We start from the raw sequence: 26226 nt of genomic DNA, 5'->3' as shown, positions 1-26226 counted from the left end.
AGGACAGTGGGAGAATGGGCTTAGAGCCTCGCAGAGATTAATTAATGGGCTGCTCTTTTTTGTGTGTCGTTTTCCCTTACTTTTTGGACTAGCGCTAGGCTAAATGGCTTGCTTCAAGATGCCATCTTGCCCAAATTCCATATTTCCTACCATTGGCACTTACCAGGAACCATGGTTAGGTCACACCAACTTGTGTGGCAAATTAGACCAGCCACAACGTTTGGGGCAAAAGCTTGATTTTAATACTTAGATGTGAGTATCAGTTTGGAGGCTAGAGGGCCATTTATTTCTTCTGGTTAAAGGCCATCGCACAAGCAGCCTTTGAAGTTCAATTACTTCAAGGCCCATATACCACCCAAATCTGTCTGTGTCTCTGCTGTGAGGTTTAAAATGCACCACTGTATTCTATAGCATCTTGCATGCCATCTGTTTTCCAAATCACTTTCCTCAGCTGCATAATTTAATTACCGAGATAAGAACTAGAGGGGGGAGGATATGGAGCTGTAGGTAAGGGAAATTTGTTTGTGAAGTCTCTGCACCCAATTCTCCCTTCCAGCGTGCAGGTACTAGAAGACATAAAGTGGCATTTCAGGAGCAAAGGGGACTCAGTCACGCTAAGACGACCCTCAGCTTCCCCATCTCCCTGGAGGAGGTCCGTGCAGGGAACAGAGTCCCACTGCGTCGGGGTTTCACGTGCTTGGCATAACACAGGACATAAACCAACATCCCTCCTCCTCCCGCTGCCCAGAGCTTTTCTTTCCCTTTCTCTGGTCGCCTCTTCTCTGAGGCTGGTTCCCAGCCATCGGTCATACTTGCACCTATGGGAAAGCCAGGGCGAGACCCACTTTTTTTTCAAATCCATCATCCCTGGTCTTCACAGATGCAAGCGGCAGGCTGGGGACCGAGCTGGGTTTGAGTCTTGTTTTCGGGGGCAGCCTGGTGGGGCTTGGTGAGGGGCAGGTCACGCTCGGCCAGAGCGGGTGGGCTACGGGAGTGGGGGAAGGTCCGAGAGGCAGAAAGAGCGATGTCTGACAAATCTGTCATGCCCTGCCAGCCCGCGTGGGCATGAAAACCTCAGACTCCCTCTCCTGCAACAGACTGGGGAGCTTAAAAATAGCCATTTGTTTTTGTTGATGACAAGGTAATTTTAACACAGATCACTTCCCCAGTCTGTTGCGCCGAGCGGCGATAAGCAGAGGGATGCGGGAATGAGTGGGCGGCACTGAGGCCGGAAAAAAGGAGGCGAACAAGAGCTGATTCCTTGGGGACAGCAGCAGCACAGAGGGTTCAAGTGTGGTTTTCCCTGGCGAGGCCGAGTGAGGAAGAGGAATGGGTCCCACCGGGGTGCGAGGACCTCCTGGGCGAGGTGCGTGTGCTCCCGCTCTCCCTGCACAATCTCAGCACCTCAGAGCACGACGGGGTCCGGCCCCCGCGATCGCACCGTACCGTCCTTCACAGGGTTCTTGTTCATCAGGTCTCTGATGTCGTGTGGGACAGAGAAGGGAAAGTAAATAAAAGATGCACCACAAAGTTGGTGGAGGTCTTTGGTGGCTTTAGCCGTCTTCCTAGCTGCCTTCCCATCCCAGCATGGATGTATGTGTATTTCTCCCCACTAAAATGGATGCGTATTCCCTAGACAAGGGCAGTAGAAGTTCACTCACCGTACTTTCTGTCTTTTTTCCTTTTCCTCTAACAGATGCAGTACAAGATGTTTAGGTCTAATCCCACCAAAGCAAACAGAAATCCATGCTGAAGAACATTGCCAAGTCAAGGATCTGGAATTTTCCTACCTGCCCTGGTTCAATCAACCACAAGGTACTTGACACCAGCTCTTCCTTTTGCTTTTTCCCTGCTCCATTTTTGCCATTGAAATTTCAGGCTTCTTAAAGGCAAGATTTCATCCACCCTGGGAGCTGCCGGAGAGGGCTGGGGAAGTTGCTTGTTCACCAGAATGTTTACAGAAAATTTGTCACGGCCTGACCAGATCTAATTGGCATGATGTGTAAAGAAACAGGCTGCTCAGATATTTTTAGTGCTCTCCAACCTTTCTAGCACAGATCTGTAGGGCATTAATTAATTCCAGTTGTCTGCCAGTTCGTTCTCTTGAAGTTGGATTCTCACAAATAATTTGGCTCCAGGTGTCTTTCAGATCCAGTGATAAGATAACAGGATGCTGGCATTTATCATGTGTGGTGTCTTGAGCATATCTTTTCTGATCTGTTTGATACTTTGGACATTATATACCTCTTTATTGCCTTCGCAAGTATCTGTCTTTTTCTCCTAGTGGTTTCATTACTGCTACTTTAGTCACTGACAGGCAGGAGAAATGCCCCCAATTAACACATGGACCTTTCTGTAGCTGTCCTTTATTTGCATAACATTTTCTTCCCTAGCCAAGCTGTGTGGAGCATTCTGACCACCTTCACTTTCCTTTCTGCATCCAATTATTTTTACTCTGTGTTTTTACAGTGTAGCTCAGCTCATACCAAATCTATTTGGGTAGCTTTACTACACGCCATCTGGTCTGTGTTTGATTTTCCAGGAAGTTTGGGCTTTCTTACCCGTAATGCCACTAGTCTCTTTTTTTAATTTCAAGATTCTTTACTCTCAGTGGGATGGAAAACAGAATTGAAGGCCCTGCTTTCTGTGCTGGCTGCGCTACAGCCTCAAACTTGGTCTGGGCAAAAACCAGATGCGTTTGTCCCATGTATCCAGTAGGAGTGGGAGAGATCTTGTGATTATAGTGGGAAGAGATCATTTTAAAAACTTCTAATATTAAGTTTACAAAGTGAAAATTATTTTCATAACTTTGCATCCTGTGGCAATGCAAACAAATGGATTTGAAATACATTCCCATCCCTACTGACATATATGTGTGTGTATGCCAAGGACTGGCAGAATTTCTAAAGGAGTACGTATTCCTTGCTGATTCCTTCATCCTTGCAGACTGACACAGGGATCTAGTGCTGGTGTCCTGTGGAGCCACCCAACGTGGTTGCTTTTCTCTCTGGCAGAGGAAATGCCTCTGGAAGTGGCCTCTGGCACTATTTTCCCCCAGCACTTCACTACTCTGATGATTAGTGGAGACACTTCAGCTGCAAATCTCTCGTGCTCACCAGTTACAGTCCTGGGGAAGGAGCTGAACTAGTGTGAGAACTGGGACTGGGTTTTAGTTTAGCTACAGACCTCTGAGCGGGACTCCAAAGGGCATCGCCTAAATTCAGAGCTTTATTCTGAATTTATTCCTACAGAGCTGCAAGGGTCTGATGCCCCCGAGGAGGCCCCAGGACCACTTCCACTGAGCGGGGTGAAGATGCCCAACCCCTAGCCCATCCCCAAATGTGACCGGGCTACAGGGATAGTAACCAGTTCATTTAAGCCCACGGATGTCTACATTAAGCACTGTAGAAGTCTACTAAGATGACTGCTTTGTCAATCTAACCACTTTCTGTATCTTTGATGAGAGACATACCTCTGGGGTATGGTTCTTCCAAACCCCTTTGGCTGCTTGGGGATAAGCAGTCCTAAGGGCAGTCTGGCACGATTACCCCGGATAAATCGACATCTCTCTGCTGGAAATGTTTCTGTGTGATCAGCTGGAAGCACTCCTGGTGTTTGCTCTTTCTCCACAGCCAATGAGCTTCTCCTGAAGGTATATTTCAGACCTGAGATGCCAGAGGGGATTGCCACAAAATATTTCAGGAGACGGAGGGAGGCAGTGGCTCGGTCAGTGCCTTCTGAGTGCAGCCTGTGTATGGCACGTGTCACTCAGTGCTGTCTAGGTGCCCAGCTCCCACATCCAAGGGGCAAAGCAATCATTTCGGAGCTGATGGAGATGTTACGGCTCAGCTATAAGTGGAGACAAGGACTTAATGAACATACCTTCTCCACAAGAAGGAAGGAGCAGACCAAAGCCAAATTTATCCTCCCGATAACCCACCGAAGAGGTGTTACTCTAGCTCTATCATCAGCTTTCTTCTGTCCGGGTTTTGGACCAATGTGCTTGGGCATCGCTCAGCAAAACATGTCTAGTTTTAAGGCCTGGTGCAAACCAGCCCAGCTGAGACAGAGACATAGAAAAATCATCCATGAGAGCCGAACTGTGAGGCAGGGCTGCTGGGAGACACGTACCCCCAGGAGGGGCTCGCTCACCTCCCCCCTTTATGCCTGCGCCCCGTCTTTAGAGAGAACAGTGCCTCTCCTTTAGTGATGGGTGAAGATTTGTAGGGGCAGAAATACCTGGTTTGGGGCACCTTCTTGTCCTGAGAGGACTCAAATGGCACCTGACAACCTGGTTGTGTGGCCTCGGTGCTGCGGGGAGAGCAGGAAAACTCTGCCTTTTCCCTCGCTAAGACTTAGCCGCTCCAGCTGCTCTCCGCTATTGATTTGGCACCTAAGCAGCCCTGGGTGCTTGGACACCAAAGACAAGCAAGGACACGGCGTGTAATTTGGCAGGGATTTTGGCAGGAGCGCGGGGAAGGCCGTGTACAGAAATGTCTGGCCCAGCCGCCGCAGCACTTGCCAGCGACGTTCGGGCTCCCAGCACAAGGCCACGGCTCTCGCCCTCTCGTCCCGGCTCTTGGCAGCGGCCTCAATGCTCTCGGTCCTGCGGAGCGTGCGGGTCCCCGCGAGCCGGGGGACGGGGTGGGGGGATCTGGTGGGACGGCGCGTCCCCGTGGGAGGGGAGGCATCGGTCACGCAGCACCGGCTGGCAGAGCCGGCGTGTCCCCGCCATGCGCCTCTGCAGTCACCCCCCATGTGCCGTGGCCCCACGGCTCAGGGATGGAAGGTCTCAGCATGGAAGGAGGAACCTTCCTCTTTGACCGCTGAAGCTGTGTGCGCCCATCTGGAGCGTCTCCGGTGGCTAGGACATGCTCCTGCCACCCTTTCCAGCCGGGAATTTGGTTCAGGAGGGGTGCAGAGGGCAGCCTGCAGCTGGGCTCGGCGTGGACCTTCCCCATGCTGACGGTGGGGACCCTGCCCGGTCAGTGACAGCCCTCAGGGGGACTTTCACCTCTTTTAGGGGTCCCAGAACCTCTGCAACAGCAAAGCTGCAGGCGCTAAGGTAATGTCTTGCCTGGAGACTTGAAGACTTCGAGGTCTGCAAAAAAATTTGCCCCTCTTGGACCTTGGCACCTCCATGCCGCTGACTACTCCAAGCCTCTGGGAGCGGGGACCACCCCTCGCCCCAAGCAAAGCTGCTTGTTGCGGAGAGGTTTCGCATGATGCAAACGACAGTTAGCATCCGACGTGGGTATAAAGAGGATGGCGGATACCTGCAGGAGGCAGACCCCAAAAAGCGTGAGGCACACGCGCCTGGCCGTGCGGATACAAGGCGCGATGAAGGTCCCGGGGCTGTTTGTCCCTGAAGACCCTCACCCGCCAACGCTGCTGGGTGCTGCAAGCGAGCAGAGACGGCGCCTGCGGCCGCCGCGCGATGAAAACCAGCGGATCAATTCGAAGGGGTGGCCGTCGGCGGCTCAGCGATCGATACAGCCCGGCCGCCACGGCGGTGACCGCGGCGTCGCCGCCGCCTCCCTCCCGGCAATCGGGCGGCCGTGCGTGGCCTGTCGGCAGCTGCAGCCCCACGCATCGCTGACCCTTAGAACAGGAAAGGCGGGTCTGGCTTTTGCAACTCCTCCAAAATGCAGTGTTTTCCATAAATTAACCGGAATGCTGTTTTTCCTCTCTCTTTTTTTCTTTGTTTGCTGCTGCTGGGGGGTTTTGGACAGGTCCGGACTGCTGTTGCACCTGAGTAGGGCGCAAAGGCTTGGTTAGTAACACTTGAAATTTTCAGTTGCATTTGCTGACATATCGGTATTGCCACGTCACGCCTGCCATAAGACATCTGACACCGGCAGCTATTTCTAGGGCTTAGGAAACCTGCTGGTAGAGAAAAGCGGGACTGGCAGAAAAAGGCAACTATTATCTAGCACTGGTATAGGAAATGACTTACCAGACAAAACAGCCAGTTCACAGGTATGAAGCCCAGGTAAAAATCAGGTCCAAAGTGAAAAATTTGATTCTGGCAGTATTTTAACAGGAGCCAGCCACCGTGTTCTTGCCAAACTAGAGGAGACCCTCTGCGTTTCAGTTTCCTTGTTGTACCTTGTAAAAACATTTGTATTTCTTCTTGTCTGCAATGCTGGCCATGTTTCTCCTGTGTGGAGATATTAACTGTCCATTATTTTATCTTTATTATTGCTCTTCTGTGTCTGCGTTGGCTTTAGGACTAAGTACAGCTCAGAGATAAGCTTTTATATCACAAGGAGAAAATCTAACAACTCCCTCAGCCTTCAGCACACATCCCCTCGGCAAATAGCTCACAGTACAAAACAGAAGCTAATAAATCATTCTTCCTTTTAAATAAACAGAATTAACTCATCCTAAACACTTCTGATGACAAATAAGGAATAACTGAGACACAGAGCGCTGGCAATAGCACGCTACTGCCAAGCACCCTGAACCCACAAGAATGCTAATTGGTTTTTAAGCATTGTGGAGAGCGGGAGGGGAAGAAATGTATTTGTTAAAAAGCATGGTTCAGATCCTCGGGTGGTAGGCAGTGATGGGGCTCCAGTGCGGTGTTAATTGGTACAACTGCCTGGCGAAATGTCTCTAAAATAACAGGCACTCAAGTTCAAGATGCACTCTTGTTTCACATACCCATTGCATAACCCAGACAGTATTCGGTTTATTAAAGGAGGAGGGCAGAGAACTGGGGAGGAGAAGGGAACAATGCTATCCTTCCGCTTGGGCACTAATCCGGCCAGCGGGCAACAGCAGAGCCCCCTTTCCCCCAACAGGCTGAGGCTTCTGATGAATTTAATGTTCTCTGAAGACCGCCTCACTTGAAATCAAACTCACTTATGACCTTTTCTCTGAGCAGCAGGACAACAAAATCCATAATGCAAAGGCAGTCAAACAGAAGATTGAGGACGTGGGGTTTTTTAAATGAATGTTTTATTCATGAACTATTTATAAAAATGTGTAAAATACACTCAAATATATTTGATTTGTTGACTGTAGCTAAAAATATAAAAATATACTTAACAAATGCATAAATTAAATTGACAATAGTAGCACAATTCTGTGTTCACCCAGTATTTGTTAGGAACACAAATATAAGTAATTATCTAGCATATGAGAATGGAATATGTGCTGAAGATGTTTTTCAGACACTTTACTCCAGGCACTGGCAAAGAATTTATGGCTAGCCACATTTCAAAATTGTGGTTTTTTTCACTATAACATACTGCCCTGCTGTAGAGCAATATATATTTAGCTTCCTAACATTACTTACACTATTTCTTTAGCTTTCAAACAAGCCAAGAAACAACCAAATCATCATGCGTATCAATCTACCACCACCACTGACACTGTATTTGCTAAATTTAGCTAGTCCCTAGTCTGCAGTATTTTCCGCCAGTCTTAAAAACCAAATCGCAGTCTGAACTAGCTGTTGTTCTGCGAGGTCACTGATAACAGACCAGTGTGCTTTGGCCATAGCAGTGCTACCGACAGGTCAGGAGTTTGACTTCGTCAGCCTGAGAGGGACAGTCGAGGGCACGGGGCCCACAGCGAGCTGCCGAAGTACTGGGGTGCACACTCATCTTCCACCCACAGTTGCAGCCTCCGGGGACTCTAGGTCCCAGAGCTCACAGCTCCAGCGCCCGGACGTCCGTGACAGGGCCATCAGGGGAGTGGTGGTGGTGATTCTATATTGCATTTTATTCACGCAAACCGCATGTCTGAAGTACTGAAAGAAATCTGAATCAATGTAAGCACCTGCCATGCCGCTCCTTGGTGGTGAAGCCGTGGCTGCGGTAGGCTGTATCGCTGAATGTCAGACGTGTTTCTCTGATCTGTGGCCCTGGGAGGAGATGCTAATATAGTGATTAGATGGTTATTGTTCTCATCCCTCTAGCCCATATATTAACTCCCAGGCTGAGGAGCACGGCTAAGTGCTCATGTACTCCTATCTGTCTAGTATTTAACTTTTTGCTTTCAAAGTCAAAGCGTAAATAACCGTATACAATACATAATATAAACTTAAAGCTCACATATTTTCTTTTCTCTGTTCTACAACTGAAAGGAAATTCATAGTATATCATGGCATAAAATAATATTTTTGGCAATTTTAGGCACGTATATAAGCTGTATAAATAATTATAGCAGCAGAGAAAAATGTATAAAGTTGCACTTTTATGACATCTTCACAGTATGCCTATTTCCCTCACCCACTTTTGTGTTCCATTAGTAACAAAAAATATCATTTATCAACTCCAGCTATGCAAAATCTTTTTTTTTTTCTACAATCGGTAGTGATCTTGTAATTGTATTGCACAGATTAAAAAAACATTTATTACAATTTTTTCATTATTAAATAACTTTCAATACAAAAATTTGAATTAACCTAAAAGCCCAACCCTGCAAGTGCTTCAGAAGTGGAATGGTATTCTTCAGGCAAGCATTCCAGTTGACTTCCATGGAAGTACTCAGGTAGCTTTGTGGACAATGCAGAGATTCACAGGACTGGGCTCCAAGTGTGCAAATCTTAGCTTATGGATCAGCGACAACACTAGCCTTGCTTTATAACATTATTATTGGGAAACATCAAGAAGGGAATTCTGAACATCATTCATGGACATTCAAAACAGAAACATCCTCTTCAGCAAAGGATGTCTTTTTCCTTAAGAGCTGTCTTTGTTCAGAAACACAGGCTCCTTCAAGTCCATTCTTGTTACATTAACAATTTCCCATCAGTCCTGTTATTCAGCTTAGAGGCACAGTAAATATAATTAATTATACTGATAAGTAGGTGTCTTACATACATTAACAAAATGCTACATAGATACTTTTTACTTATTCTCAGTGGATTTACACTGGTTTCCTATGAGCAGAATTGGCTAGAAAGCAGAGCCAGAGCAATAATGTGTGTGTGTACAGTCTCACGCGTGACCTAGCTAGGCAGAGATGTAAAGCTGCTCAAGAGCATTGTGCCAGAGTGTTTAAGGTCATCTGTCATGTTATTAAGTGATGAGAAGGAAGAAGCTTATGAACTGTGTCCATTATTAGCTGAGAGGAAAGATGAAAATAGCTGTCTGCTATGACATCATCATTTTGGGTGCACATTTGTGAACTCTGTAGGTGCGGAGGAGGGAGCTGAGAAACAATGACGTTAAAATAAAGAGCAGAACAATGTGTGTCTTTCTGAAAATGATGAACAAAATGCATACATAGTATACAATCAGACTTTTGCCCTCAGACCATATATTATTAAGCAAGTTCCATTTCCCTTAGCATAAAAAATGACACAGTGATATATAGCATGAGATAATTTATAGGGTACATTTGGTAGGTCTTCACAGTGTAATTGTATTGCTAGTAACTAATATGGTGATCTTCATTCCTCAGCTACCGCAGCAAAAAGAAAGGACTAAATGCAGCGCACGTAACACAATGGCAATTTTTGTGATACTCTAAGTTCAGCTGTTATTAACAGGGTCAATGATCGATCTAAAGCTGCCATACTTGTTTGTCCTTCCTTGCTAACCTAGAGTCTATCTAGCAAAGGAAACAGGGAAAAAAGGGGCTTGCAGAAAATTTGCACATTTCTTTGTGGTTTTGCCTCTCTTTCCCACTGTGAAAATGCCTTCCACTATAATGGTACTTCCCTTCTTCAGATCCCACTAAGGGTGGTGAATCTTGAGGTTTGTGTGGGGCCAAAGAGGATGTACAAGACAAATGAGCAGTATTTTCATACACAGACACCTAAAAGGTTAATCAAGCTTATATGTTCTGAGTAGCTGTGAAAGCTGATATTTCAGCAAGGCCTTTGACACTGTCTCTCATGGCATACTCCTTGAGAAACTGGTGTCTCGTGGCTTGGATAAGTGTACTCTTTGCTGGGTGAAAAACTGGCTGGACAGACGAGCCCAGAGGGCTGTGGTGAATGGGGTGAAATCCAGTTGGCGGCGGATCACAAGTGATGTTCCCCAGGGCTCGGTGTTGGGCCCTGTTCTGTTTAATATCTTTATCGATGATTTGGATGAGGGGATTGAGTGCACCCTCAGCAAGTTTGCAGAGGACACCAAGTTGGGCAGGAGGGTCGATCTGCTTGAGGGTAGGGAGGCTCTACAGAGGGATCTGGACAGGCTGGATCAATAGGCTGAGGCCAGTTGTATGAAGTTCAACAAGGCCAAGTGCCGGGTCCTGCACTTCGGTCACAGCAACCCCACGCAGCGCTACAGGCTTGGGGAAGAGTGGCTGGAAAGCTGCCCAGCAGAGAAAGACCTGGGGGTGCTGGTTGACAGCCGGCTGGATATGAGCCAGCAGTGTGCCCAGGTGGCCAAGAAGGCCAACGGCATCCTGGCCTGTATCAGAAACAGTGTGGCCGGCAGGAGCAGGGCATTGATCGTACCCCCGTACTCGGCACTGATGAGGCCGCACCTCGAGTCCTGTGTTCAGTGTTGGGCCCCTCACTACAAGAAAGACATTGAGTTGCTGGAGCGTGTTCAGAGGAGGGCAACCGAGTTGGTGAGGGGCCTGGAGCACAAGTCTTATGAGGAGCGGCTGAGGGAGCTGGGGCTGTTTAGTCCGGAGAAAAAGAGGCTGAGGGGAGACCTTATCGCTCTCTACAACCACCTGAAGAGGGTTGTAGTGAGGTGGGTGCTGGTCTCTTCTGCCAGGTGGCTGGAGATAGGACGAGAGGAAATGGCCTCAAGTTGTGGCAAGGGAGATTTAGGTTAGATATTAGGAAAAATTTCTTTACTGAGAGGCTTGTCAGACATTGGAATAGGCTGCCCAGGGAAGTGGTTGAGTCACCATCCCTGGAGGTATTCAAAAAGCGCGTAGATGGGGTACTCCATAACATGGTTTAGTGGATATGGATGATGGTTGGACTCGATGATCTTGAAGGTCTTTTCCAACCTAAATGATTCTATGATTCTGAGGCATGCAAGGATATTTGGTCAAGAAAGGATGAGACTCCAGATGGAGCAGGAAGGAAGAGTGACCATCAGGCTGTTTGCTTCTCTCTAGAAAAACCAGAGTGACATGGGTGTGCATAGTCCTGCTGGTTCTGCTTTGGAATGATGTAAGAAAACTATGTCAGAGCTGCCTAGCAGATTTCTTCAGCCCTCAGTGCTGCGGTGTTTCTACCGCAAGGAGAGTGTGGCTCCAATATGCCATAGTGAAATCACGGTAGTCTTGGCCCAGGGCCACAGCAGTTCCTCAGTTAGGCACTTAGGTGTACTGGCTGCTTCTCAGGAGGCCTTCTGAAATATTTATTTATCTCCAAAATAAAAGTGGAATTTAGGCACTTGTCTTCAGCAGCAGGCTAAGTTTTCTCTAGGTAAAGTATGGGTAGATACACAAAACGAGAACTATCAAGCCGGCCCTTCTTTTTGTGATGGAGAAGAACTGTGTACTGCCTCTTCTCTATTTGTTTGAAGAGCGTTTTATAAAGACAAAGAATAGCTGAACAGAGTGTTCAGTCCCTTGAATGAGAAGCCTCTTTGCAGAGGAGAGAGGATGTGCCTAATCCACTTGGCTGGGCAGGATACCTGCTGAGTGCTCTTCGATTGTACTTCTTGCTAATCACTAAATGCTTTGAGTCATCCAATGATTAGCACAGCCCTGCCAGCCTACATCCCTTGATTTAGCGATGAGCCTTTTTCTATTCCAACTGCCTTTCTGGTGGTGACATCAGGCAACGCCTAAGTGCAGGAGTCTTTCTATGCAGACACGCTGGGGCCATGCTTACCCTTTGCAAAAGCAAGTGGCATTCAAAGGAGACCAACACTTGGGCCAAGGAAGCTATGCCGCAAGCAGCTTAAGGCCAAAGCCAGTTGTGTAAACTGTGGGATATATACCTTTATATGTCTTTATATCAATACGTTTATAATCTCTCTACTTTTTTAGCATGGTACAGCATTGTTTTTAATGACCTATGGAAGTTGCCAGACTTCACATCCTTACAGGTCTGTTTGTTAACATGAATGTCATCTGAGGCGTTTCCTTGAACACCTTTCTTATTATAATTATACACACATGAAAATGCACAGACACAGGCTGTGGTCTGATTCTGCTCTCTTAAACCAGTGTAAAGAAATCAGTATGTGACCTGTCTCCCCTCAAAGCATGTGGGGGGGGAAAGGTCTGCTAGACTTCATGGCAGCATATGTTGTTTGATATTTTTCTACTATGTATGTCACATTAGACTGAAACAGTTGCTTCTAGTGAGGTGGACCCTGTTTTGCTCGGCTGTTAATGAGTTCTGTAAAAGGTATGCCATTGTGTTATGGGTTATACCCATTTTTGTCAGATCAAAAGCAGTAAGTTTAAAGTGTAGAGTAGCATTGTAATTCCTATACAGGACTACTGTTCCCTTGCTTAATAGTAGCTTATTTCATCTCACAAACACTGAACTAGTTAAAAAAAAATGAGGTTCTCCTCTTATAGGATTTTTCCTGTGTGTCATATGCTAATACTGCCCTAAACGCAGCAGTCCTGTTAGCCATACAATTTAAAATAGTTTATGTAGAACAGTTCATAAAAACTGTGATAAGGAAAAAATAGTATTATCTGAAGCTTAATATTAATATAAACAATATAGAAAAAATACATATTTACATAATGCCAAAATACAATTATATACATTAATATCTATTACACTTAAATTATATATCTTTAAAAAAAATCACCAGACCAATAAATTATACACAGTCTCAACAGAAAGGTCTGGCACCTTTCTAGTGCATGAAATACATACATAAAAAAATCCAAACAAAACCCCTAGTTAACAAATGTGGTCACAAAAGCAGGTGTCTGTAACATTCTTAGTGCCTTGAATAAACAGCATCTGAAAGCAAGGAAAACTGAGATTAGAAAAATTAAAACACCCCAGGTGGCTTCATGTTCAAATCTGCCAGCTGACTACAGTGCTCTGAAAGGTGGCTGTGTGGCAGCAGTGCTGGCTGGTGACTGATGTGACTGCTAAAGAGCAGACCCCACCTCTGCTTTTGCTGGCACTCCCAACTTGTGGAACCCTGGTTGTTTCAGTCCTTGGCCTCCTCCCAGCCTGCTCTACCTGTTGATGACAACTCTGATTTCTACAGGCTACATCAAGAAAATTATTTTGATCTCTCATCATATAATCTCAATTCCTAATGCCCAAATTTGAGGAGCTACCAAGATCCTGCTGTCTGACTCTGAAAACTTCTACAGCCCTTAGGAATCAGCTCTACCAGGACACACAGGCCACCTCTGCTTACAGCTTCTCCAGACTGGTCCTCTGGCCATAAGAACAGGAGGTGAAGGGCAGTGCTAGTGCCAGGTTTGCTACTCCTGCAACTGTTATCACCAAGGGACTGGATACAGGCTAGGAAAAAGAGCCTACAAGGATGGAGAGTTGGGGGAGAAAGAAAGAGCACAGCCTTGGACACCTCCATTATCCCGTCAAGGCAGATGGGAAGCCTCCTAAGGCCGCCTGTGTGGTCAAGAGCAAATGAGGGTGATTCAGGAGAGAAATTGAAATCTGTGAATGACAGAAGAGCCCAGTGAGCCCAGCCAGTGGCCTCAGTGTGCTTAAAAGTGGATGGTGTAAACACTGTTGAGGTAAAGGAGGAAGCCAGTATCATGATAGGGAAGGGATTCAGTTCCCCCAACAGCAGAGGTATCGTGAAGTGTGAGACACGGAGAGCATGAAGGTAAGGTAGGAGCAGGAAGAGATGTTATAGTGACTACTAATGAAGGAAACAAAGATGTAATTGCAAGAGTGACAAGAGCAGAGGAGTGAACAAATGAAGGTCCAGGAGAGAATAAAAATTGATGGCAAAGGATAGCACAATTTTCCCCCTCAATTACATTGTCAATGAGCTATTACATTTGAAACATTTTACAATTTGATAAACTTGCACTTACCTCTGTGGTACTCTGGATTCACATTTTCATATATTGGAAACAAGGGATTTTCTTGTTCACCGCGAAGTTTTCTGGCTCTTAACACATCTCTCACACATTGATGTAGATACACATATTGACACTGCAAAAGAATTATTTTTTTTAAGTCATTCTTGGAAATTTTGTAATTTAATTTTCTGTACTGTGAAAAAATCATTACAGGCCAACTCCCTCGCACAAAATCAAGGGTAGTGTTAAAAATGAAAATATACTTCTAGAATTAATCTCCTTTTCACACTAGTAATACAGTAAAGTTTTATGATCACCTGTTTTCAGAAATGCTACCAGTAGAACATAAATGAACATAATATGTTTTGACGGATCATGTCATGAGTGAAGGCTCTTATCAACTGTAAGGCATAATTTGACACAATGCTGTGTTGGATAGCTACTTCTGAATGCTTTGGTATAAAGTACATGTAACAGAATTAATATGTGCAGGGAAGCACACAGAAGACACAAACAATTTCCTGATTTTTTTGTTCTGAAAAGAAGTCTTCTCCACAGAATTTTATCATAATATATAAATATGTCATAGAACTTTGATAGACCCAAATTTTCTGGCAAAAGCAGTATTTTTTTGATCCAATATAAGTTATAAGATTGCTTCTGACTATGCAGTGAATGACAGACTGTCTTTTCTGAAGAGTGCCATTCGTAGAAGGGAGCTAAGATGACATTCATAACCAAAGTAGGGAGAGTCAGCATGTTATTGACTATTTATCAAACTACCTTGATAGAACAGGTTGTTAAATCCCCATGCTTTGCTAGTCTTTGTGGTTTATGACATGGGTCATTACTGTTTTTTGATTAGTGTAGCAAGGTACCCCCAAATTAGGCGAGCATCTTTATATATCATGGTGTACCTTTTTAATATTACTTTATCTCAAAGACATAATTTCTCCAATAAGCATATGCATTTTCTCCCCCTACATCTTCTTTACTTATTTTTCACAAGAAATTCAGCTACTGCTCCGTGCATTTTTCTCAGTGCTCTGGCTCTGGGAAGTGAGGGTGCCTGCTGTTATGCACATACGGCTGCTGTCTCTGTGGAGCAGAATCCTGTACCCCACCCACCAATTCGGTGGAAAGTTAGCCAAGGCACGGAGACTTCCTTTGGCAGAGACCACTTGGGACTGAAATGGTGGACAGCTTCTCTGTTTGTTGCTGAGCCCACTGCCTTTTGAGCTGATGGACACAGTTTTGTTACTCCCCTGCATGTCTCCAGGGGCAGTGTCTTGTCTTAAACAGCTTTCAGCCAAGTCTAAAGCAGGGGCAGTGTTTTATTGCTGCTGTTTTACTGTGACTGCATAATGTCAAGCAGGATGGTGCTGTGACCTTTGGCTGGAGCATCTCATTGCAAACAGTCCTATTTGCTGGCCTGTGCTCCCCAGTGGGATTTGGCTTCCACCACATCAACAGATGGGGACCTAGCTTTTATCTCAACCTCCAAACAGATTGTGGAAGCCAAGACATGAACAGTAACAGAAGGAGCTAGGGTCTTCAAACACATTGGAGTTTGTGGCATGGACTTTTCTTCCCTCTCTCCCTATCTCCTTTACTTTTTCTTAAAAGATGTGTAAGAGTTACTTCATAATTCACAGCTAATTGCAAACTTTGAATCATCATAAAACTCCAGAATAAATTTACTTCATTTTCTTGCAGGAGGATGAGAGATTGCATTGCTTGTGCTCCAAGCTACCTTGATGAAAGGCAGGTCCAAATCAGAAACCATATACAGATGCAACTGACAGTTCAGTTTAGTAAGACTTGCTGAGAATACAGCAGCTCAGTGGCTGTGCACTGACACAGCTACATGGTCAGTCTACAAGCATGCTACAGCTCAAGCGGGGTGAGTACGTGTGAGCTGCAAAAGATTTCTGTCAACCTGTCTCTGGGATGCTGACTGTGAATTCTTCCAGGGGCAGGACTGGTTACAACAGGGATCTGGGTAAGACTTGAGCCACTGCTATTGGGGCAGAAGTGCATGTAGCGCTGGTAGTGGGAAGGTGGGGTCCTCCTCATTATTATTCTGCCTGGGTTTGGCTGCCTTTTGACTTAGATGTCATGTCAAGCTCATGCCAAAGGTGGGCTTTGTATCACACAACTTTGGTTGTCTATAAGCCTGGTGTCAAATTTAGGTTCTTGAGGTAGTTGCCTCTTTTTTCCAACTAGGGAAAAAGAGCCACCCTCCTGAGATGCCTGTCTGCCTTTGCTGACTATGGTTGATAGGAATGTAGAAGGTAAGATGGATCTGTCTCTGAGGATACCCATACGAGGCTGAAAATCTGTCTCCCCTCCAACAGGAGGTCTTCTGTGTTTAAGATAGTTCCAGGAAATCTCTTTTGCATTCCCTGTTGAGCCTCTCTTTATACCCATGTATGAATTTTACATCTATCAGGAAGCGCTGCCACTGATATTTTCATTTCCAAATTGCAAGAGAGCTCCATTAGTATCAAGCTACAGGCAGACCCATCAAACTTGTTCCGATTCCTCTATTAACAGTTCACAGCCAAAGTGTAAAGACTGCCTCCACAACTCGCCTTTATTAAATCAGCTCCTGAGTGTTTAGCTGCTATTAGTGTAAAGTGATTTTCTTGCAGCTTTAAAAGCATAGAAAGAAATCCCAAACACGTACTCTTTCTGCACGTCGAGAATAAATGTACTTGCTTTTGCATAGTATGTTAGGAGAATGCTGATCAACTTTCCAATACCATTAATGAAAATGATAGAGCAGCTCAATAAAAAATGAACTGCAAAGCCACAAGGTCACAGTGCTTAGAGTTTTAAAATTATGTACATCTAATTTTGTCTGCTCTCCATTCCTTTTCCCTATTATGTCAACCTATCTGTCTGGTTTAGGCTTGTCTCCAAACCCATCCCTGAAGGACCTAACTCTGCTCAAAGCTCGTTTACTGGACACTGCACTAGCACAACAATGTGCTGTTAAGCTGCATAACACTGCTGGGGTGATTGTGGGCCAGTGCCAACCGGAGAAATCTATAGGAAGCATAGCTACCACTTGTTATGGTTTGGACCCACTGTATGAGAGCCAATCCTGAACTAGAAATTCTCACAGAGCTAAAATATATCTAACTAGTATTTTACAGTGGAGTAACTGTGAAGTGCTTTGAGAGCCTTTAAGATGAGAGTCTGATTATTATATACTGCAGCTGGTGTTGCTGTATTTAAAGGCTGTATTTGGCTATTTAAAACTTACCTCTGTCTGAACCATGTGAACCCGGTGAAGCCTTAGATCATGTACTGCTGCATAAATGTCAACAGTGTCCTTTGAATCCAGCTGCTGCAGAATTCGGTCCAGTGCAATGAATGTGCCAGTCCTGCCAACACCAGCACTGGAAAAGAAAACAATCCAAAACATTTAAAAGGAGATGGATCAAAGCATTCACTGTCTTCATATGATAGTTTTATAAAGTTCAGATCTCTAGGGTGAGAAGCTCATTGTTCAAATGGCATCTCTGGGACTTCAAATACTTTACGGTGGAATTTCTTTAGGAAGGAGAAAAGGATAGCGATGGTAGAGGTATCTCTGCTACTGCCCACACTGCTTTCTGCTATGCACTGAGAGACTGCACCTGACTGTAACTTCTAAACCTCTTCTCTCCACTGATGAACAAGTAGGCTTGATTCTAAAAGATCAGTTGGCTTGTGCCTTGCGGAAGGGCAGAATAAGGCAAAGTATCCCAGAGACCCCAGTAGCTAAAATGCTGGGAGGTGGGGTTTGGAGACAGGAAGCTGGGAAGAGGAAAGTTGACCGGTTGGTGATACAGTAGACATCTGACATGTTGCGGCACATCATGTACAGGCAGACACAGGTGGGGTCATGTAAGATACATGCCTCAGCCCATGTAATGGGTGGAAGGGACAGATACTACTTTCAAGTAGTACCAGTGAGCATATGGCTTTATCAGAAGATACACACAGCACCACACTGCACTCTCTCACTCTGTAACCCTATATTCTCCTGCAGCTGGCCAGTGAATCACGGATCAGGCAGTCCAGTTTTGCCTTTTTTGTATACGTGTGTACGGGTGGATCACAGAGCAGAGGAAAAACTGCAGTCCTGCGGCTGCCAGAGATGGCACAATAGCAGAAGAGCATGAGAAGGCAGTAAGGAGAGGGAGTCTCAGGCAGAATGGAGGAAAGGATGGATCTCCAGCTAGTCTCAACATCCATACGTAGTCAGATTCACCCCTGGGTATATCTTACCTTTTCAGAACAACCCTTTGTGATTCAGATGTTGGGCTGCAACAGCAGCACACAGGCAATTTAAGAATGCAAAAGCTTATGAGCAGTGGCAACTGCTGACACCTTTAGTGCTCTCCAGTGATCCCACAGAGACACAGTGGTTCCCTGAGAGTCATTTTTGGGGCATCTCCAGGGTGAGGTTGTGAGCAAGTGCATATGCCTTGGGAATGCTGCTCTGATGTATCTGGAGACTTAAGCCCATCAGCTGTCTCAGGTTCTGTGGCTGCCCATGGCCTAACAGGGATGAACATTTGGGATCTTCCCGAGGGTATGCACAAAGGCTCTGTGTTGCTGACCTTTTGCTGCTGCACATACCTGCAGTGCACAATAGTTGGTCCTGTGTCTGGGGTCCTGTTGATATAATCCCTTACAGTTCTGACAAACTGGATCAGGGACTGGGTGGTCTCTGGCACACCATGATCTGGCCAGACAGTGTAGTGGAAGTGACGAATGAGCCTTGTTGAGTCAAGCTGCTCTTCCTGTTGGGATACAAAAGTGTGGGTCATCAGAACAGACAAGAGAGGAGGGGACACACATAACATGCACCTTCAGAGCAAATGCCACAGCTGCCACCAGAGATGAGCTGGGCATGATGCAACTGTGCTACAGCAGAAGAAACCTTCCTAATTTAGCCTTGCAAGTGGTTTTAAGCCAATTAATTTTTTTATAAAAAAAGATTAACACAAACATACACTGCAGATTTTAAACTCTCGTATTGTCCATTCTGGGAGCACGGATTCAGACAGCATCTCAACGATCAGGTCTCCATAGTACAAGGAATCCTGGTCAAGGGGCCAGTAGTGATCACACTTCACCTACAGGGACACAGAAAAAGACAGATTTCTTGTCAGTAACAGCTGTAAACAATGCCTTCATCCAGCACTGGCAGAAGCAGACTTCAGACCTGCTGTGCCTGAGGATGAAGGAAGAAAGGCAACAGCTGCATTCAGAGTGAGATGCCAACCCCCACCATGTCGGCTCAACAAACAGGGCCTGCGATGGGAATGGGCTAGGATGGGGCTGGGAAGTGGAAGCTCTCATCACAGATGTCTGTGATGGGGGGAATGGGAAGCATTTCACTGATGCCCTCTTCTGGATGCCACGACATTTTCTACACCAAGTCTTCTCAGAGCTCTGCTGGGATGAGAACTGGGCCTCCAGTGCCCGCTTCCCCACCTCTTGCTGAGACATGACAGTGCGGTCCCACTCAGCCAGTGAGGTGCAGGAGACATGTGGCTGCCTGTCCTGCATCTGCTTTCCCCATCTCCTCAAGAAAAAATGGTAAACTGAAAGGAAATATCCCCATATGTGCCACTAGATGATCACTACTTCAAGTTTGTGTAATCTTTTTACAGATCTAGTCCCTGTCTTACAAAGGCTGCAGGATGTGGGCATACCTGGGGGGTGGGGTGGATTGCTGAGACAGCTAAATAACCTACCTACACTTGCACTCAGTAAGACTGTTAAGTGCATAAGTGGTGTCCTTGTTTACTACATCAGGGCTTATGCATCAGAGAGAATTCCATGTATTTAATGATCAACATTTGCTCTCTAGACCTTATATTTAAAGTAGTAGTTGATCAGAGTTGATGTGATAAACAGGCATTTTTTGCTGGTGGTTGTCCTTCTGCATGCTCAAGGGGATTATATTAGTACTAGTGAGCAAAGTCCTGGATTAGAGACCAGAAGCACTGAGCTCTGTTCCTAACTCTAGCCTTGACACGCTGCAAGATCTTGGGATGGTCACTGCATCCTCACTTCACAGCCTTAATCTGTCCCCAGTCTTTAGATTATATCTCTTATCTCTTACTGTGTATCTCCTTGACTGGGGCCTTTGGTATTAGTGTGATGCAAATAATAAGCTTAAACTTTCAACAGATGTTAAAACAGTCATTAATAACAATGAAGAGTCACTGCTCACCCGGCCCTTCTCAACACACTGGGTTACCATGACAATATTGTGAACATTTTGCTCCCATGCCATCTTCCAGAACTCATCTTTGGTGCCAGGCAAAGGGCCCTGAGTCGCTATGTATTCCCTGCGGAAATTATTGCCCTGCAAGTAAAGAGAACTCCATTAGTTTTCATAAAGGCAGAAAAAAAGATCTTCTAGCAACTGAACAAGCCATGGGGTTGCAGCCAGGACTCTGCAGCAACAATGCCCTTGCTGGGACAATAGTTTTGAGAGCTGAATTGTTGGACCTGGAACCAGCTTGGATCTGGAAACAGAAGGCTGCTTGGAGCAGAGAAAAGGAAGAGACTGCGGCAGTGTATCTAAATACTGTTCCTTTTGTGGCAGTCAAAGCTTTTCATTGTTCTATTGTGTTCAGCACAGTCTCAAGCAATTTTGGAACTACTCGCGGGTTTTGTTTTATTTACTGTTTTTAATAAATTAGCTGAGTTCTGGCTTGAAATCTGGATTGCTAAAGCCACTGCTATTATCAATCACAACTCTTTGGCAAAGGGCATTATTTTAATCTCAGCCAGTTTCACCATCCTGCATGGTGCCAACATTGTCAGGATGAGCTACAGCTCCACAATGAGGATGCCACCTGGAGTGATAGCTACAGTTGTTGTGGACACTGTATAAAACCAGTGACCTTTAAAAATGTGTCCTTGGCCAATTAGACCTGCTATCTTACATAACTATAGCAATCCAAGAATCCTTAAGTGCTGGGTAAATCACTCACAGTTAACTTAATGGCAGTCAGACACAGCCTTTCAGCACACCCACAAAATGAGTTCTCAGACTTTTAGCTCAAGTGAATAAATGAAGGGGGAGGGGAGCCTTAAGCATCCAGCTTTATATTCAGTTTTAGATGAAGGACAAATTAACACTGGAGGGAGGACTGTAAAATACCATCCTTGAGTCACTTACTGGTATGTAGCTTGCATTAATGTAGTCTGAGCAAGGGTCATCGTCCACATTGGAAAGCTTCACTCTTGATGTGTCATCTATGAAGAAATTGATTACAGGAGGCTTATGACTAGGTCTTGATTATCAGTCCCTCTCCCATTTACAGAAATGCATTTGTGAAAGGACTGGCAGCATTATTACAAGGATTTTATATAGAGGGCTAATTTAGAGGGATAACTGTTTATATTTGTACTGCCTCCTTCATTCATGAGTGCTGTGGAGTGTTCCAAAGACTAGGAGATGGATGGATGGACAAGAAGGAAGCAGTTAATATCCCAAACTTCCTCTGCTGGGTTGCACAGGATTTGTTATGGCAACAAAAGAGCCATAACAGCATCCTTCTTTGATCCTGGCAGTAGTGTGCTGTACTGGAGAGCAGTGCCCAGCACTGCCCTTGAAAGAGCGGTAGTGCTTCAGTGGTCTGCACAGCTCCAAAGCTAATGTGTGAGCAGGCTAACCATATTCCCTGGGTAGAGAACCCTCTGTAGAGAGATACAGAATGCCTAAGCCACCGGGTCACTGATTCACAAGATAATACCATGCTGGCTCTCAGGCAGGTGTTGTTTCTTGTACATCATGGGCATGCTCCCCAGCCCGGCATGGCAGGCAGAACACAGGAGAAGCTGTGAAGCTGTGCTCCAAGCACATACCCCATCCAGCAGCAGGGCAGCATGTGGAACAGCAAGTCATGTGGTGTTCCTCCTAGATGCACAGCACGTTACCTCCAAAACTGCCAGATAGGAGATTAAAGGCGTAAACTCTCAATGACGGGTCTTGCATCAGAACAGGGCTAACCTTACATGTGTGTCTTACCATGCAGAACCAGAACCACACTAGCTTTACATTGTATAGTAGGTTTGCTGTGTCCTCTGAAGAAGAAAGATTTGGCAAGGCTGTCAAAAAGCAATGAATGGATGATACCCTGTATGTAAACAACCCTACTGTTATTTCTACTATCCTTGTTATCAGCAGTGACTGAACGGCCCTAATAGCTGGAGCTTTTTCTCTCTAGACTGAACACTAGCCATTACACCTCTAGTGTGAAATGAAATTACTGGTCTGTGTGAAGCCATTCAGGGCCATACATCATCTGCCTCCAAGCACCAGAACCTGAGCTGGCAGAGGTATTTCATCTCTGACAGAGAGGAGGGAAGGGATTGGCTGCACTCTCTTTTCCACTAGGCTTGCTGAAAAAAGTGAAAAATAGCTGGTGTGATGTAATATTACACAACCAAACCTAAAACTCACAGGGCAATATATTATTGTATCGATTCTTCCCTCTGTTCTCTGACAGAAGCGCTATGTCACATGTCTGGTTTCGACCCACATCTTTCAAGTCCTGCAAAAAAAAGTAGGAATAAAATGTGAGGTGAAAATAATTAAAGGACGTGACAACACAGGAGGACACAGTACTTATCAGCTCTCAAAGGCCACGGACAGAGAATGTTTTTTTTTTTTAAAAAAACAATCTGAAATTAAATAGCTAATCATACTGGTTTAAAGCAAGCACATGGCTGGCAGGTGCTTTCCATGCTTTATCACACAGATGTGCCACACAAATGAATGCTCCTGACCTCAGCCAGATAGGTATCAGGCAGAGGCTGCTAACCAGAATATGCTATGCCAAATAAGAGCTGGTTTCTGCACTAGGAAAAGTGGAGTTCGGGTGAGACTCTCAAACTTATTTGGACTTGTGTGAATAAGACAAACAAATGCAGGCCTTTCTAACCCATTGATTCAGCCAGCCCGCCCCTTCGTAAAGCAAGTCCTTTGCCTAGGTTAGGATCCCACCTCATACTCCTTGGACAGGAGGTAGTTGGAGTCTGCTTGAAGTTTGGTGAAGTGTGCTTCAAAATGACTGACTTTGATCGGACTAAAATATTCAACAGGAGGAAGAAAATCACAGGATGAATCACAGTCATAATTTATCCAGTTGGTTATCAAGAAGTTTTTTTAGGTATTAATTTTTTCTTTTTACCTGGAAGTTTTCCGGTTCCTAGAAATGATTTCAAAAGAAAAAGAAACACTTCATCAGTGAGTGACCAGATGGGACTGTTCATCCATGATGCCATGTTAAAATACTGCTCTTAGAAACAAAACTTTTGATGTTACCCTCTTTGGCCCAAGTTCAGATGGACTGACAGTGGCCTGTCCCTGCGAATGCTCAGCCTTGCTGTAGGTCTCTCGTGGCCATTGCTGGAATAAAAAGAAGGTATTCTGTTTTACCGTTATGTTCTGATACTGGTAAGAGCTGCCAATAACATAATTTACATTGGAAAAAAGTTGGTAAGTTGGAAAAAAGGAATTTATCTTAAATCTGTTTTGATTTGTGTCTCTGATTTGATTTGTGACATTGCTCTTAGCTGTGGCACAGAGTTTTCCTGTATTTCAGTTTGATAACAGTGATGTGGAGTGTGTGCATGTGCACAGGCAATACAACTTTTTTCTTGCTCTGAAACACTCACAGCCCAGTCTATCATTATGGAGGGTGTCCTATGCTAAGACGGGCCCTAAATTGGTTGATTCTCTACATGCAGAGAGGAACATGTAGGTAGATTTTCAGAGCTGTAAAAGGTCTACAGTTTCCAGCACATCCACTCTGCAGACCAGGTCTCTGGGAGATGCCCAGATTCATAGCAGTATTAAGTGGCAGTACCACAGTAGGCTTTGGGAAAGCCGCAGAAGTGGTACTGACTCCATACGGTTAGTATCCTTTCACTGCCATCTCCTCCTTCAACACCCTTCCCTTAGAGAACGCTTTCTCTTTATGTATGTTGAGGGAAAACCATACTGGTATACTTGCAGTCCTGCTGGCTATTTAACTCACAGGAAGAAACCACACTCTATCTGAAGGTTATCTAAATGCAATGAGATGTGCAAGGTGGAAAACACATCAATTTGCACTCTGTTCATGCTCTGTGTACTGAGATGCTTAGGAGTGCACAAGTCTATACATGCAAAAGCAGACTTTATTTACTATTGCTAATGATTTGTGCCTCTTTTTTTTGGATGGCATATAGAGGAATACACTGAATTTGTTCATAGAGCCTAAGAATAGCATTGCTGAAGGGTAAATCCACTCCAGCTAAAAGCTACGACTAGTCAGAAAACATGTTTTTTCAATGTGAAATTCTGGCATCTGAAAAGCAAATTCAAAACAAAATAGACCTAATCTTGTATCAGTAAAAGAACTGAATTTCAGATTTCCAGAGACTCCCACATAATGGAAATGTTGATCTTTTTTTTATTTCAGAAACCACAAGGAATTTCACATCAATAATGTCATATCTCTTTCAGTCACGCAAAATGGTTTAAATTTTTCAAAGTTGAGATAGAGTATTTCACTTTTTAAAAATACATTTAAAATTCATTATTTAAGATTCATCTATAATGTGAAATATACAACTATAATTGACAAAAAAATAAGTAAAGTTTGAACTAATCTTTTGGACACTTGAGGTAATGCCACACCTTAAGATTTTTAAACTGAAATAATAAAGTCTAAATGAACAGTTTCAAGAGCTTCCAATCTACAATGTAGATGAAATGAAATTGAAACATTTCATTTTTGACAAAAGACATTCAGTTTGAATGATAAACCAGTGGTTCAGAAATATTCAGACTCTTACTGAAAACTAAAAGTTACACGGATCCTCTATGAGATAATCCTGACTAACATCAGTAGGTATCTGAATCAAGAATATATAGATGTCTTAATATGTAAGTCATTAGTTCTACACTTAGTGTGTACAGATGTTGGGGGACATAGATTTTATCCGTCAAATAGTTCAGTGCATTCCTCCACACTTTAAATATTGTATTGCTTACATTAATATAATTTGACCTAACTTCAATAATGGAGACTGATAAAGGGACTCAACTTACCTAACTTTTTGTCTGCAGACAAATAAAGCAGTAACAGCCACTAACATCACAATCAGAAACAAGCCAGCACTCACGCCTTCAATAATTCCAAACAGAGGCTCTAGAAACAAAACAGTGTATTTATATATCTTGAGGAAAAGGTATGAACAATCAAAGAATCAATAACTTTCAGGGGATATATTATTATCAGCTAAAGAAAATGGTTAAATATAAGGAAATGCAAGGCATTTAAACACTTAGCTAAAACCTGCCATTGATTTTCTGTCCTTATTTTTTCCAAACATTACACAAAATCTTTGACTTCCAACCACAGTAAAAGAAAGCACAGCCCCATTATATGGGAGTTTGGTTCTCTTGCACTTTGAAGCTTTCTTGGTGATAGCGTCACTGAGCATTCACCCTTTCCTTCACTGTCAGCAGCTGCATCAAGCAATCCTCTGAGTTTTCAAACTAAGGCTGGATGAGCCACAGCTCCAGCCTCATTTCAGAGCAGCCTTCAGGACATGCACAACAATCTGGTTTTGTTCCACTCCTTGCAAATAGTTCTGGATCCAGAGTGTTCTGAGGCACAATATATAATCACATGCTACAGTCATTGAAAAACAAGCCTGAAACTAACCTGCCTCTGTAGTGATCGGTAAAGAGAAGAAGGTGTCTGTGAAGAGCGGTTTAGGGAGTTCCTTTGGGTCTTCACTGAAGAGCTGGGTAAAAGCCCGTATGCTGATCCTAAAAAAACCAGTACCTTTATAGTTAGAGCTCATCAGATGTTCAGAACCAACAGCAGAAAAGTAAGAACTCATTTGCCCATTAGAGAGAACTAAAATCTTTCCACTGACCACAGACAGTTCTTAATGTGAGCACCTGAGTTAAATACTATAGCTGGGGGAGCCCAGCTAGTGCAGGTGGAGAGCTCTCAGGTTCCCTGGCAGAGGTAACAGATGGGGCTCTGGCTGCTGGCACACACAGCCCGACCGTGCCTGAAGGCAGGACTAGCAGAAGCTGCAGTGGAGAGAGGACTCGGAAATGCTTCTTGGTGGGGATGTTTTCCCTTCACGTGGCTGGGCAGGGCTGTGCTAATGGAGAAATGTTACAGTCTTAGTTCTCCTGCTAACCTGGGCATTTCCCGGTCTGAATTTTTGGGAAACGTGCCCTAATGAGAGCAGACTGTGGTAGGGTAGCACTATCTTGAT

At 44.7% G+C, this 26226-nt stretch overlaps 1 protein-coding gene across 3 annotated transcripts in view; it reads right to left on the bottom strand.

Moving 5' to 3' along the window:
- Nucleotides 1–12516: 12516 nt before the first annotated feature.
- Nucleotides 12517–26226, bottom strand: part of PTPRB (protein tyrosine phosphatase receptor type B) — a 62062-nt gene continuing 48352 nt past the window's right edge. For 2 of the 3 annotated variants that reach the window (XM_075058228.1, XM_075058229.1), the window contains 13 exons: nucleotides 25656–25762; nucleotides 25037–25136; nucleotides 23264–23347; nucleotides 23130–23147; nucleotides 22943–23024; nucleotides 22400–22490; nucleotides 21113–21189; nucleotides 20156–20290; nucleotides 18927–19049; nucleotides 18550–18713; nucleotides 17186–17321; nucleotides 13927–14047; nucleotides 12517–12865 (listed from right to left, as the gene is read on the bottom strand). In XM_075058228.1, the coding sequence (XP_074914329.1) occupies nucleotides 12843–12865; nucleotides 13927–14047; nucleotides 17186–17321; nucleotides 18550–18713; nucleotides 18927–19049; nucleotides 20156–20290; nucleotides 21113–21189; nucleotides 22400–22490; nucleotides 22943–23024; nucleotides 23130–23147; nucleotides 23264–23347; nucleotides 25037–25136; nucleotides 25656–25762 (1261 nt within the window). In that variant the 3' untranslated portion in view covers nucleotides 12517–12842. The other variant, XM_075058227.1, reaches the window with a different exon arrangement.

Source organism: Buteo buteo, chromosome 26 (genome assembly GCF_964188355.1).
Source record: "Buteo buteo chromosome 26, bButBut1.hap1.1, whole genome shotgun sequence".
NCBI lineage: Eukaryota > Metazoa > Chordata > Aves > Accipitriformes > Accipitridae > Buteo > Buteo buteo.
Note: the sequence above shows the minus strand (reverse complement) of the source record. Positions and strands in the feature narration are given on the sequence as shown.